This window comes from Myotis nattereri, assembly GCF_964212035.1.
Source record: "Myotis nattereri genome assembly, chromosome: 6".
Lineage (NCBI taxonomy): Eukaryota > Metazoa > Chordata > Mammalia > Chiroptera > Vespertilionidae > Myotis > Myotis nattereri.
The window spans coordinates 97929416-97943672 of NC_138081.1; the positions used below are offsets into that span (position 1 = coordinate 97929416).

General features: G+C 43.9%; 1 protein-coding gene across 8 annotated transcripts in view; it reads left to right on the forward strand.

Annotated features, from left to right (window-relative positions):
* Positions 1 to 673: 673 nt before the first annotated feature.
* Positions 674 to 14257, forward strand: part of QKI (QKI, KH domain containing RNA binding) — a gene marked incomplete at its 3' end in the record, with an annotated part of 132868 nt that continues 119284 nt past the window's right edge. For 7 of the 8 annotated variants that reach the window (XM_081094349.1, XM_081094350.1, XM_081094355.1 and 4 more), the window contains exon 1: positions 674 to 948. In XM_081094349.1, the coding sequence (XP_080950475.1) occupies positions 807 to 948 (142 nt within the window). In that variant the 5' untranslated portion in view covers positions 674 to 806. Of the gene's footprint in view, positions 949 to 2270; positions 2396 to 14257 lie in introns of those variants that run through there. The other variant, XM_081094357.1, reaches the window with a different exon arrangement.

The window sequence follows — 14257 nt, forward strand, 5'->3', positions numbered from 1 at the left end:
GTTAAAAAAAATCAAAAGAGGGTTTTTTTGTGGGGCGGCGGGGAGGGCGGGAGAGGCTCTTCCACACGGTCGCGCGGGAGGGGCATGCGGCCGGGCGGCGGCGTCCGGGGGCGCGTCCTGCGGGGAGTCCCCGTCCCCTAGCGCCCGCCCGCCCGCGGCAGCCCCCCCCGCCCTCCGCGCCCGCCCGCGGCGGCGACCCCGGCGCGGCCCAGCGCCCACCCGCGGGAGGAGCCGGCCGGCGGCCCGGGCGGGCGGGGCGGGGGAGGAGCGAGCCGCCGGCCCCGCTAACGGCCGCCCTGCGCGGCCCCGCCCGCCGCCCGCCCCCGGCCGCCCCTCCCCCCGCCGCCGCGGGCAGCGCCGCCTGAACTGAGGCGAACTCCGCCGCCAAGTGAGTGAGGAGGCGGCGGCGGGAGGAGGAGGAAGAGGAGGAGCGCGGTCGGAGCGCGGCGGCAGCGGCACAGCGGCGCCCGGCGAGACCCCGACCCGCGGCGCAGGCGGCGGCCGAGCGGGCGCGACCGGCCAGCGAGCGGCGGCGGCGGCGGCGGCCCGGCTCTTCCTCGTCCGGCGCCGAGCGGCCCGCGGAGACCCGCCTCCCCGCCGCCTCGAGAGGGAGCCGCGCCGAGCGGGCGGGCGGGCGGGCGGCCCGGAGCCGCGGCGGAAAGTGCCTGCGGGGCGGGGGCGCGCGGTCCGGCCGCCCGGCGCGGGAGCAGCGGAGCGGGACGCCGAGTCCCGAGCGGCCGGCGGCCGGGGCTCCCCGCCCCTCCCTCCTCGCGGGTGGCGGCGGCGTGCGCGGCGGAGCCTGGAACATGGTCGGGGAGATGGAAGCCAAGGAGAAGCCCAAGCCCACGCCGGATTACCTGATGCAGCTCATGAACGACAAGAAGCTCATGAGCAGCCTCCCCAACTTCTGCGGCATCTTCAACCACCTCGAGCGGCTGCTGGACGAGGGTGAGCGGCGGGGGCCGGGGCCGGGGCCGGGCGGGCGGGCGGGCGGGAGGCGGCGCGGGGCCGGGGCCGGGCGGGCGGGCGGGACTCGCGGCGGGACGCCACCCGGACCCCGCGCCGGGACCCCGCGCCCCCCGGTGGGCGCTGGCGAGCTGGGCGGGCCGCCCGGGGAGGAGCCCGGCCCGCGCCCCCGGGCGCCTGAAGGACACGGCGCGGGCCGCTCCCGGGGGCTCCCCGGGGACGCGGGGCTCCGGCGCGGGGCCGGCGGCGGCGCTTTGTTGGAGTTTGCGCCGCGCGGACGCCGGAGGGAGCCGCGGGCGGGGCGGGGCGGGCGGCCGCCGGGCGCGGGGGCCTTTGTTTGGGGAAGCGGCGCCGCGGGACGAACTTCCCGGGGCCCGGCCGGGGCGCCGCGCGGGCCGAGTTCCGGCAACTTCTCGGGGCCGCTCGGGACGCGCCCGCGGCTGCGGGACGGGACCCGGCGGCGAAGGGGGCGAGGGAGCCGGGGGCGGGGGGCACCGCGGGCGGCGGCGGCTCGGGGCGAAGGGGCGAAGGGGCTCCGGTCCGGCCGCCAGTCCCGCAGCCGCGCCCGAGGGTCCGCTGGGCTCCGGGCCGCGCGCTTCTGCGGGCTCGGGGGTGGCAGCGGGCAGCGGGCGCTCGGCGGAACCGGGAGCTGCTCGGGGTGGGGGACAATGGCTCTGGGTCCCCCCGGGCCCGGGCGGGGGCTTCTCCCCGCGGCGCCGGGCCAGGGGCCGAGGCCGAGAGCCGGTGTCAGTGCAGACAAAAGGCCTGACCCGTTCCCGTGATGAACATGGTTCCCGCAGAACCGGAGCCCCGTGGCCGGGAAGCTGGGCCGACAGCTCTGAAAGTGCGAACAGGTCCCGCCGAGCCCTCGCCGCGCTGGCGCCGCGGCCCGAGCGCGACCCTGTTGGACGGCCGCCCGGTCGGCACGGCGAGCCCCTCCCGCGGCCGGAGACCCGCTGTCCCTTTAAGGGGCTGCTGTTCGCGGCACTTGAAGGATCGTGGAGGCAGAAAACTTTCTGGAATGTCAAAAAAAAAAAAGAAAAAAAAAAAAAGCTGGCCGCCGCCGCCGCGGCCTTCCCCGTGCGGGCGCGAGGGGGCGCCCGTCGTCCTGGTCAGCGGGAGGCTGGTCGGAGCCGAGGGCTGGACTCCCCCCCCCCGGTCCGTGCGGACGGGACTCCGCTGGCAGGCCGCCCGCGTTACACCCGCGCCCGCAGACTCCGATCACACTCACACTCGGCTCACACTCACGCTCACACTCACACTCAGGCACAGCTACCCTCCTCCCGCCGCGGGTGCGGGGCCGCGGGAGCAGCGGGGCCGGTTCCGTGGCGGCGGTTCCTTCCTGGGAGCGGGCAGCCTGTACGGACGGGAACGTGAACACAGGCCGGGCGATGTTGAGGGTTCAATCCTGTGACGTTGCTCTCCCTGAGTTAAGATCTTGAATTCAGTCAAATGGCATGAGATTATTTTTAAAGCACTTATGCGCATTATGTTAAAAAGTAAAGAACGAGAGCCTCTGATTAGTTCTAAAATGCTTCCATGTTCCTGTGTTGGTCTAAAACTTCCGATAATTGGGGTTTGTTCTCTGTTAGGAAGTTGCTAACCTTGGACTAGATAATTTTAACCTCCTAAGTCTAAAATTCTAGTTCTGTCATTGCCTCAAACAAATGTTTGTTCATTTCGCTGTGGCTGGACATAGTGCCTGTTGGAGTGTTAAATGCCGGGCAGGTAGTGGAGGGCGATAGGTCCTAGGGAGCGTGTTTGTTTGTTTGGTGTGGACGTGGTTAACCATCAGCGCCGGCAGAAAGGCGCTTCCCCGTGGAGCCGGGCCTCTGAGGCCGAGTGGGAAGCGGGTTTATCAGCACAAACGCAGGAAAGGGGCTGTTTCTCGGGTGGATCAGCTGCTTCCCGTCATTGTTGGCCTCACTGTCAACTCCATTGGCCTCAAGGAAAAGCTGGTTTCTGAAGCATCACTTTTGTTTTCGTGCCGGGTTATTTCGTTCTGAAATTTGGCCAGGGGGGCTTCCCCCCTTTGTGGCCTGTCACTGTCCAAAACAAATTCATCAGGACTTCTGTTTGGGATTAGGGGTTACATTTTCCTTTGGCTGGAAAATTCTTTTTCAGTTTAGATAAAACTGTGAATTTTACTTGAGTGATTATTTTAATCACGGTACTGTACTTAGTTCCGTTAGGTGTAGTTTCTGGTAATTAGACATTTTGAGTATTTTGCATTTTTGAAGTTACATTTTAAAACATTTTTCAAAAGTAAGCTTTAAAGATTTTTGCTTGTCAGTGTGAGAATGCTTATTTGGCGAGTTCCACATTTGAGATTGAGGCTCTGGATTTCCTTCGTGGATTCACGCCGGGATGCTTTAGACAAGGGTTTTAATTCCAGGCCAGGTTAGCCTTCGCCTGCGCTTGGACTGTGGACCCTCTTTTGGGGGAGGGGGGAGAGGTGTCAGACCTTCCTTCCAGGCTCTTCAACATGGTTGCTTTTTAAAGTTGTGAGTACATTCTAAGTTGGAACCGTCATATAAATGTCATATAAATATAAAGGATGTACCTTAGTTGATAATTCTAGTACTTAAGAATCTTTTATTGAAGATAGGGATGATGACAGATAAAACCCAGGCCTTAAAATCTAAACTACTCCCTCTTCCGGGAGTTTTCAACTGAACTTTGGGAATATCCATGGGAAAGAGCAGTTATTATGAGGTTGTGTATTGTTTTGATTTTTGCTTTTTTAAACATTTGTCAGGAAAATGAAACTTAAGCAGTAACAGTACTTGAATGAAAATTCGGTTTTTATAAACTGTTGCAATTTACAATTGAGAAGAATTTTATTGAAAAATTAAATCAATTTGACTTGAAAATTCCAAATAGGGGAAAATGGAGAGCTAGGGATTTTAAAACCAGATTTTGAGTTTTTTATTTTTTAGGCAGAGGGGATGTTAAAGCTGCTGGTAATGAGAATTAACATGTATAATGTGGTTTATGAGGAAGGCCAGCCTAAATCTTTTTATTGTGAATATCTGAAAAATTTGTATGTGGCTTAGAAAAAGAGCAAATGTGTTAGATTAGATTCTGCCATTACTGGTTTGGAAAATGCATTTTCATTTTCTCATGCTCTTTTTTTGGCGGGGGTGGGGGGGGGTGGGCATTATACATTCCCTTTTTTACCTCAACTTACTCGGCTCTCCCTTAAAAGTGGGGGGCAAAAGTATTTTAAATTAAAACCTGCTTTGCCAGTTAACATTTTTCCATGCTGATGTTTATTTCCACTTATTATGCATTCATGTTGAGTGTATTAAACCCTTAATTTTCTAACACATCATTTTTAAATTTTATTTTATTTTTTTAAATCTTGCTTCTCTACAAAAATTTTAGTTTAAAATTTAAGTGGCTAATAGTTGGTATTGCGAGGCCTCTTGCTGTATACATTTATACTTAAGGTTTAGGGTTTTCTTTCCAGACGGATTGTTGACAGTAATCAGTATCAGTGACAAACAGATTTTACTTAAGTTAAAGCAATTAATGTATATTTTTAATCAGTCTGTTTTTCAGGAGCAAAGATTTTGCTTTTGTACACAGTTCTTTGAATTAGTAGTAATAAGAAGGAAGCCAATATTTATAATCAGTTCTTTCCATTGTCCTTTTTTCTCCTCACCCAGGAGGTGTCACCAAATGTATAAAATAATAATGGGAGTAATTTCTATCATAGACCATTTATTCAACATTCATTCTGTATTTTTGAAGCTTAACTCCCCCACAGGCAGAATATGTATTCAAATACTGTGAGGCAGAAGGTGACTCCTTTTTTAAACTTTATCCAGTTTACATGTTTTGTAGTAAAAAGCTATACTCCCCAGGATATCATGTGATGGAGTTCATAGAAATAGGTCTCTTTGCTAATTGCATTTTCTAGTATGTTTGGTATAAGCATTTTTCTAAAATGGCTTTGGGAATATCAGTGAAAACAAGCTGACTTTTTAAATATTGTGCACACATATTTCTGTTATTAGCTCCTCACTAAATCATTGTCCTGAAGCTGAATGAAGTCATCCTTTTTCCATAAGGACAAGCAGTTTTGATTTGCTTCTTGAGGGATAATAGAGTGCTGCAACAGAAGACACCAGTATTGCCCTATCCCTATGCTTCGACCTTGTCTTATTGAGGCCCGATACTCCTTTTTGAGGCCAGGATACTTAGATCTGTAAGGTTTTTGTTTTAGAGAATTACACCAGTTTGATCATAGGGACAGCTTTTAATAATCTGGAATGGAACTACATTTTAATTTTCTTGCAGTTCCATGTAGTTAATACAATTTGTTTGATTTATGGTGTACTTACAAGTAAAACTTGCCTTTCTCAGTTGGAGATGGAGAATGCTGTGCCATTGTTGGTTATATTTGTTGATAACATAAACACAGCCCACTGAGCAACTTTCGGTTGTTGGTCTGCCAACTATTGTGAAGGTACCCGAGGTCTGCTTTGGCCAGCGGGTAGGGCTAGTGCGTGGGCCCATGTCAGGAAGTCATAATTGGAATTATGTGTCAATTTTTTACTTACATAGTGACAGGACTTAATTATTCTTGGGCCCCTCTATTTTTTGACATTAAGACAGTTCATTGTGAATTTTAAGTGCAATAAGTTATTTTTCCCTTAATGAGAACTTTTAGGGGATGCTTATACAAACCCTTTTAAAAATTGACATTTCAGTTTTGGGGCCCAGAATAGCTACATTGTTTGATGTCCAAGATTTTTACAGCTTTATTTTCATTTGTCAGCAAAAATAGCATCAAACTTTTCAGTATGAGCACAGTTTGTTAGTGCAATGAAATGTGACTGGGGCGGGGCTAAAAATATTAATACTTTCCCTCTCACTTTCTAAGTTCTAGCTGGGCAAATCAAGCTAAGAGACATTACCAGGAGACAATCAGATTTTAAATACATGTATGTGGGGAATTCACACAAGCATGAGAATTCCAGAGACGGGAGGCCACATTGGGATTCATATTTGGACATTGGGAGGCATTTTGGACAAGAGAAAAGGGGGGAAGACGAGTATTAGGGTTCATAATTTAGAAAGGGCCATTTAGAGGTAGTTGAGGAAGAGCTGAACACACACGGCAGGGAAATTCTTGCAGGCAACTCAGAAACCATGGCACACAGGGCCCGTCCAGCTAACCGGACCCTGTCTGAAGCCCCTCTGTCCACCGCCCTTAATTAAATGAGGCTCAGGCTGCATCCTGAGACTCCCTCCCTGGAGCAGGTTCTTATACCTGAATCTCTTGGGCAGGAAAGAAGGGAGGGCAAAGGTTCTTTCTCAGTCTTGTTTCTTAATAATCAACTTCGAATCAATATCCCCGAAGGCAGCTACGGGTGGCAAAACGTTGGTTCCTTTCAGCTGTAGATACAACCCAAATCTGTGTTGGGTATTACTCTCTATGTAGTTATCCTGCTTTCACATTGTGATATTATCTTTTCTTGTCTGCCTACCCTGTTAAAATTAGTTTCCTGAGGATGCCCACCTCAGCCTGTGACATGTACACTCTCAGATGTTTGTTGAATTAATAAATTAGGTTGACACTTTGTTCTTTTTTATTTCTAGTTCCTCTAAAAATATGGGACTAAGCAAATTGTATAACAATTGGTGATGGTTTTGGCAATTAGAAAAAAATGACTTTTTTTCTTAGAAGTGACATTTTTTAGAAATCTTACAATATTATTTACAGTAATTGCCCTCAGGAACTTAATCTTAATTTTACTTTGCTACTATTGGTGTGAATGAGAATTAGAAAGATAAAATCGCATAAGTAGTAGTTTCTAGCCAGTTCTTACACAAAGCATGTCATTCCATAAGTAGAGAAAGGCTCTCAGTGCCCATTTCAGTTCTTGAAAGTTTTGTCATTTATGGAATTATATAGATCAGTGTTTTCCCTAGACAGTTGCCTACAAATGTCAACTTTCAACCGATATGTAGGCCTTGTACTCTGTGCAAAGCACAATAAGTAGGAAAGGTGCCCGTCCGTAAGTGCTGCTTTGCTGTGTTCAGGATAAAAAAAGACTATCTGAATGGTTTTAGTTAGAAGAAAGCTGAGTTTAAACTCATGCAGCAGTTACAGTAATTTAACACAGTAGCAATTTTTTAAAGCACAGGTGTTTCAAGCTAATTTGAAACCGTGCCATTACTTAGAAAATAAATTGAAATTTTCAGTTAACTGAAACTTAACCCTTTTAAAAGGAGTATATTTTTCTGCTTTAGTCTTAACAGTGTTTTAAATAAATGTCATGAGTGTTTAACAATATAGATTGTACTAGTTAAGTGATTTGTGCAGAAGTCTTATAATTAACAACTTAATGCTTTCACCATTTCTTCACTTTCCTGAAGCAGAAAGTCTAGTTTGAAAATCCAACCATCCTATCAAGTCTAACAAAATAAAATGTTGTTTGTTTGTAATGCTGCTTCATACATTGATTCTAACCTAGTTTTATTAAACTAAATTTGGTGACTTGAATCAGTTTGCTGTACCATTTCTATTACATTATTTATGATAAAGCAGAATTTGTCAGTATGTTTTTCAAGGGTATCGAAGTGTCAGGAAAACAACAAAATGCAAAGATGGGCCCATTTTATATGGCCATGGGAATAAGGAAGAAGGCATGTGTGCAAGCGTACATGTGTGTAATGGGGAACGGGCAGTGGGTGGCACTCATGCTGGCCTTGAAATCCTTGGGAGTGGGTGCTGAGGATGGCAAAGTTCCGAAACAAGGTAGGCTTTGGAAGTGATGAATTATCTGCATGGCCCCAGGATTGAAATGATTATGTAGCAACAGTGTAAGGGGAGTGGGTCTAAAGTAAACACCTTGCTTTTTGCTTTTGTGCAGGACAAGGTGTTGTAAGGGCATGACCCCTGGTCAGTTACAAATTATTGGGGGAGCCCTTGGCTTTTGAGCTAAATTAACAGATTAAAATATATTGGAAAATTGAATATAAAAAATATGTAAGTGTACATATATTTACTACATTTAAGGGAAATGGGAAAATGCATGGTAAAAGCAAACGCATTACTTGAAACCTGTTTTCATTACCTCTTAATGTCATAATATTTTATGGGTTCTCAAAAGTGTTTTATAAAGAGTACATGAAGAGATGTATATATGAAAACCTGAAAAGTAATAGGAAAGATAACCTTTTAAAGGAAAGTTAAAGTCATGGAAGATCATGGAATTTCAGAACTGCAAGGAACCTGAGAGTCCTGGGATGCTATTCTCATTTCCCAGGTGCAGGGCCGAGGTCTAGAGGGGTTGTGACTTGTCTAAATCACAAGGCAAGATAGCGTCAGAGCTGGAGCTAGGTGCTCAGTGCCGCCGTGCACTGTTGTGTGAATGTGCCTGCCGCATAGGTGAAGCGAGAAGAAAGCCCAGAGGGGTTCCATGTGCTAAGAACTGCTGAGGCCTCAGGTGAACATGAAGAAAAGGCAAATGGGGGTTTGCTTAATTCTGTGATATGTGGAACTTGAGCAAATGCTGATCAGATTCTTGGACTAGAATGCAGTTGTTGTTTTTTAATGGTAAATCTTATAGTTAAGAGGCTGAAAGTGAGAAAGAAAGTAAAGGCATTTTTAGAGATTTAAACTCATTCACTTAAAAGTTCTTAGTAACCAAAGGATAGAGTCTTAGCTCTTTAAATAATATGGTACAGATAAATCTAGTATGTATTTAGTATTGTTGCTGTTATTACTACAATAACAGTTTAATTAACTATGCAAGGAAATTTAACATTCTGACTGGAAGATTTAATGTAGAGGTTTAACATTGATTGCTAGGTGATTCAGATCAGTAAGGTATTATACTTGCATCAGTTTAGATTAGTGTAGGGTGGTAATCGCCCAGTGATTTATCAGGTAGCAACTTTGAAGAGTGACCGCTAGGAGGTGGGTGATGCTGAATTGAGTAGAAATGGGAGCTGCCCTAGGTAGCCACTGCATCCATTCCTGATGCCTGCATCTGAAGCATGGACCGTTTCTTTCAAGTGTGTTCAAAACAAGTATAAAGTACAGTTCTTTGCATGCTGTATTACGGCCATTGTATCCCTCTGATAGAATCGATGCTATGTGATGGCAGGTGAATAAGGTTTTTAGGAAGAAATACAAATGTCAAATCAAGGCCAAATACAGTTACTCTGTAATAAACTGCACCTAATCCTCTACTATTGCTATTGCAACTACCATTATTGCAGTTATGCTCCCGTTGTGCTGACGGGCACTCAGGTGTCAGTTCTGTAGATGTGTGTATACATGTGCACACGGGAGCCAGCATACAGATGAAGACGAATTTGTCTTTCTGTCTACATGGAGCAAAGTGGTAAACGTTTTTTTGACGAGTAGACCTGGGTTCAAATTATGACTTTGCAGTTAGCTAATTAGTTGGTCACCTTGGACAAGATATCTAACCTCAGTTGCCCTGCTAACCTCAAATCAAAGTACTCAGAGGCTACGGAGTATCATATGCAGAAGAGTCTCTCTCTGTAAGGCAGCGTGTTTTGATAGGGTTGGTAATCAGACAGGAATTTATAGGGAATAAGAAGAAAACAGAGACTGTTTTTCCATCTGTGCAGGAGAACCACTCACGACAGTCACTGGGATAGTTCCGAAGTCCCTTTGAGCCGAAGTTTCCAGTAAGGTTTTGTTGGGAAGTGGAACCTGAATTGGTATTAATACTTGGTAGGACTTCCTGAGTGAATGGGAGGGTGGCAGGAAAGTGCAGCAGTGTCACACAGTGGTAACGGGAAATTGAAAGTCTTTGGGGAATGGCGAATGCATGTGGAGAAGGAGAGCCAGAAGACGAGGCGAGAGCCCTGTTGCAGTGGACCCTGAGTGCCAGGATGAAGAGTGTACATTTATTCTAGTTTTGAAAGGAAATGCTGAAGGCTTAGGTTATATCAGGGTGTCATCATGGCTCTGGGGTAAACTAACAACAGTGCATAGAGTAGCTCCAGCTGGGTGGCTCTCTCTGTTGGTTGGAGTATCGTCCCCTGGTTGGAGTATCGTCCCCTACAAAGAATGGTCATAGGTTTGATTCCCAATCAGGGCATCTACCCAGGTTGCAGGTTCAATCCCTGGTCTGCCCCTGCAGGAGGCAACCAATCGATGTTTCACTCGCACATTGATGTTCTTTGCTCTCTCCCTCTCCCTTTTTCTAAAATCAATAAAAGCATGTCCTCTGTGAGGATTAAAAAAAAAAAAAGTAAAGCATTATCTTACAAAAAAAGAGTATAGAATATATGGGTTCAGGGAAGTAGAAATTGGACACTGTGAAGAGCTAAGATAAAATGTTAATAAAAATATATTTTGAGCTTTCTGTATTTTAAGTGTAAACTCTACAGGTTTTTAAGAGATGTACTTTAAGTAAAAATAAACATACACACATTGTTTATTTCTTATCCACAGATTCTGTCTGTATTCATACTGCAGTATTAAGGAAAGATGTCGGGCTCATTTAGCTGCCAGCTCAATTTTTGATTACTTAGATTTGAGCTTTCATTTCTCTGAATTAAAGAGAATTGAAGAAATTCTTCATTTGAGGGAATTTTAGGAATTCTTAAGTTAGTTGGACTTGGAGAAAATTTTGTCCCAACCTCACTTATCTATTGTGAAATCTGGGTGTTATAAAAGTACAATGTAGACTTTCTGAGAACTTTATACTACACTCATCATCCATTTTACTTTAATTATATTTATTTTTTAATGTTGATTGTTTTAAGTCAGTTAGAAATATCTGACATTTCATCTCTAAATGTTTATATATCTTTAAGTGCTAGCATTTTCCTACATAGTGACATCACAGAGCCAAATGGATTAATCCTACATGTGGTGTAATAACCAGTCCATACTCAGATTTATGTAGTTGTCCCTAAAAATATAACTGCCTTGTCCAAACCAGAAGCTGACTGAGGAACTCTCATTTAATCTGGTTCTTAGGACTGTAAGTCTTAAGTCTAGAACCTTCTCTTTTTTTTCCGACACTGACTGATAAACTTCCTTGCCATTGGGGCTTGATTCTTTATCCCTGTGTATACAATACTTTGGAAGTTAGGTCTAAAGGAATGAGTAGGTTCAGATGTCACGTCATAGGTAATCCGAAGTTGGGTATTCAAGAGGTAACATTTTTTTTGTTGTTTGTTTTTACCAGCAGGGAATATATTGCTATTCTAAAATAATTTTCCAATGGGAAAGCCAGATCGACGCTTATTCTTATTAATTGTCGGTTGGTTCTCAAAGTAAAGTTGATTTGCTGCTGCCTCAAATGGTGACTAAGGACTTTCCTCTTTCTCTTTCAAGATCATCCTAAGGGCTCCTAGATTTTCATAGACTTACTATATTCACTAGACCACAGAAACTCTTTTTGATGTGCCAATTGCCAGGACTTTGGCCAGCTGTGATCTTCCTGGCTCCTGTGTCTATTGAAATCTGACTTTGTGGAACAGCTTGCTATCCCAACCTCATTGGTACCTTCCCTGCCCCACAGCTAGACTTGGCCATTTCTCCGAAGTTCTTTTTATTGGGAGTGTTGTTAGAGATGGGAGTGTAGGCACTAAACCTGTTCCTTGCTGTCAGGGGAGGTTACTTTTAGGCTACTTTCTGTGGATGGAGCTAGACAGTATTGATATTAAAATTCATGAATTCATGTTTGTATTTTCAATTCAATTTTAGCATTACATTTTATTTTATAATCCTATCTTTTTTTCTACCACCACCATAATATGATTTCTGACAGTGACAGTATTACTTAATAAACCTTACCATACAATATGAGGAAAATACTTTTAAAATAATATTAATAGCCCAGTGGTTGAGTGTTGACCCATGAACCAGGAGGTCATGGTTCAATTACTGGTCAGGGCATTTGTCTGGGTTTCAGGCTCCATCCCCAGTGTGGGGCATGCAGGAGATAGCCAAACCATGATTCTCTCTCATCATTGATGCTTTCTCTCTCTCTCTCTCTCTCTCTCTCTCTCTCTCTCTCTCTCTCCCTCTCCCTCTCCCTCTCCCTCTCCCTCTCCCTCTCCCCCCCTCCCCTTTAAAATCAATAAAAACATATTTTAAAATAATATTAATAATAGTAAAATACTGAATATGTTTAAACTTTTAAAATACATTTTAGACACGTTACAAATTACAGATGCAGCCAGTGACCTCTTGTTCTTCTAATTTGATGACATTTAAGAATCAAACTTAAAAATGCATACACAAAATAGGCCTTTGCCTAAAAAAATATAAAATTTAAGAATATTATATTATTTTTGTTGGCCTTACTCTGCTATACTAAGTGTTTATTTTTTACTGATTTTTTTTTTTTTTTTACCTTGTGATGTCACTTATTGGCAGAGTTCTTTTGTTGTACTGATTGCTTTTACCCCATGTTCAGCAGGAGTTAGAGGAAATGTACATATATTTTAAAATTAGGACTTAGTGTTTTTTATGGAGATAAAGTTTTGTGTAGACTAGTACTTCGTATCTTCAGCATGATGAATAGAAAAAAGAGAACATAATAGGCCAATTGTTTTAATTTGGTGAATTCTTCTGCAGAATATTGGTAAAAAAAATAAGTATAGCTGTTGACGCTTTTAAAGTCCTATGAGGTAAGAGAAAATCCCAAGGTAGAAATCAAGTATTAACATTTTGTTTCTAAGTAGTTGTAAAATTTCTACTTGAAAGTTTTTATCCTTAAGAACTTTTAATAGTAAGGAAGTTATGTTCCAGCAGATGGTGATATTAGTACACAAAAGACAGTGTTTAGTGATTAAACTGTATTCAGAAATAGCCCTTCGGCTACAATAGGATTTTTTTTCTCCTTTAAATTGTAAGGAGAAGAGTTGATTAGGAATATGACTGATAGCTGTTACTGAGTTTAGTATTTGAGGAGGCATGTAAATCAGTTGTGATACTACTTTAAAGAACTTGTCTTTTTAAGAGACTATATGTGAGTATGTTGACTTTATAAAATATAACTGGTTTAGGATACTCTTTCTTGTCTTTACAGCTTAGTTTGGAGGGTTTTGTTTGTTTTGGCAGGGGACTGAGTCCAGTCTGCTTAAAGGTATCTTATTTGTATATTATCTTTGCAATTTTAAAGTCTTGAACAGATGATTGATTTCTGTTGAATAATACAAGTCAGAAGATAATGTGTGCCAGAGTTTACTATTACATGTTATTTGAAGAGTAATCTCTTTAGGGGATTATAGTTTTATTGTAGTAATAAAAAATTATCAGCAGTATAAAGGTTATCTTATCTCACTTTATTATAGTTTACAGCATTCCTTGTCAGTTGTTTTAGTTAGGTAAATATTGTATATTTTGCTTTAAAATATGCCTTAACAGTTGTCGAAGAAATTGCTTAAGTTCCTTCTTAGATATGATTTGGAAGTATATGTTTTTGTTAATAACATCTAAGTTATATTTTCCTAGTTTTTGAGCTTTTTAAAATTGCCAAGTCAGATAAATGCCCCCTTTTCCCTCAATTACTTGGAATTGAATTCAGGCATGGGAGAATATGTATGTCCTCTTTGTTTCTATGTAGAGGACTAGGGGTGAAGACATTCTTTGGATCCCTTTGTAGGCCTGCCCCCCCCCCCCCCCCCACACACACACACACTGTTCTTTTTCTCTTTTTCATTATTACTAAAATGTAGAGAATTGGAGATGCAGACATTTTCAATTCACTTTTGACAGTAGCATGATTTGTGGTCTCTGAATTCTGGGAAAGGTAGTGGTGAAAGTAGAGAGGTATATTGTCTTTGAACCTTTGAATTTTATATTTTTTTTAGGCAAAGGCCTATTTTGTGTATGCATTTTTAAGTTTGATTCTTAAAGTCTTTTGAGCATTTATAAGAAGTTTAGTTACTCTGAGTAATCATTAAAAAATGTGTTGTAATAAAGAGCTACACACATTTGTTTTATTGTTATCGTTAAGTGTTTTTGATGGAAAAACTCTAAAATGTATTACTTAAAAAATGAAAGTCACCCATAATTCACTGATGATCACTCTTAACATTGTGATGGAATTTTTCTAGTTGCTTTCCCCCCTCTACTTGGGTATATAATAACATTTGGATTCTATTGTACTACTATCTTTGTATTTCTTAAAAAAATAGATTGCATCATGAGCATTCCCATCTGCCATTTCATATTCTTTGACAATATATTTTTATGATAGCATAGTTCATCTTAGAGCAATAATTTACTGAACCGTTCTCTATTGGACATACCACTTTGTTTTCAGGAAGCTTG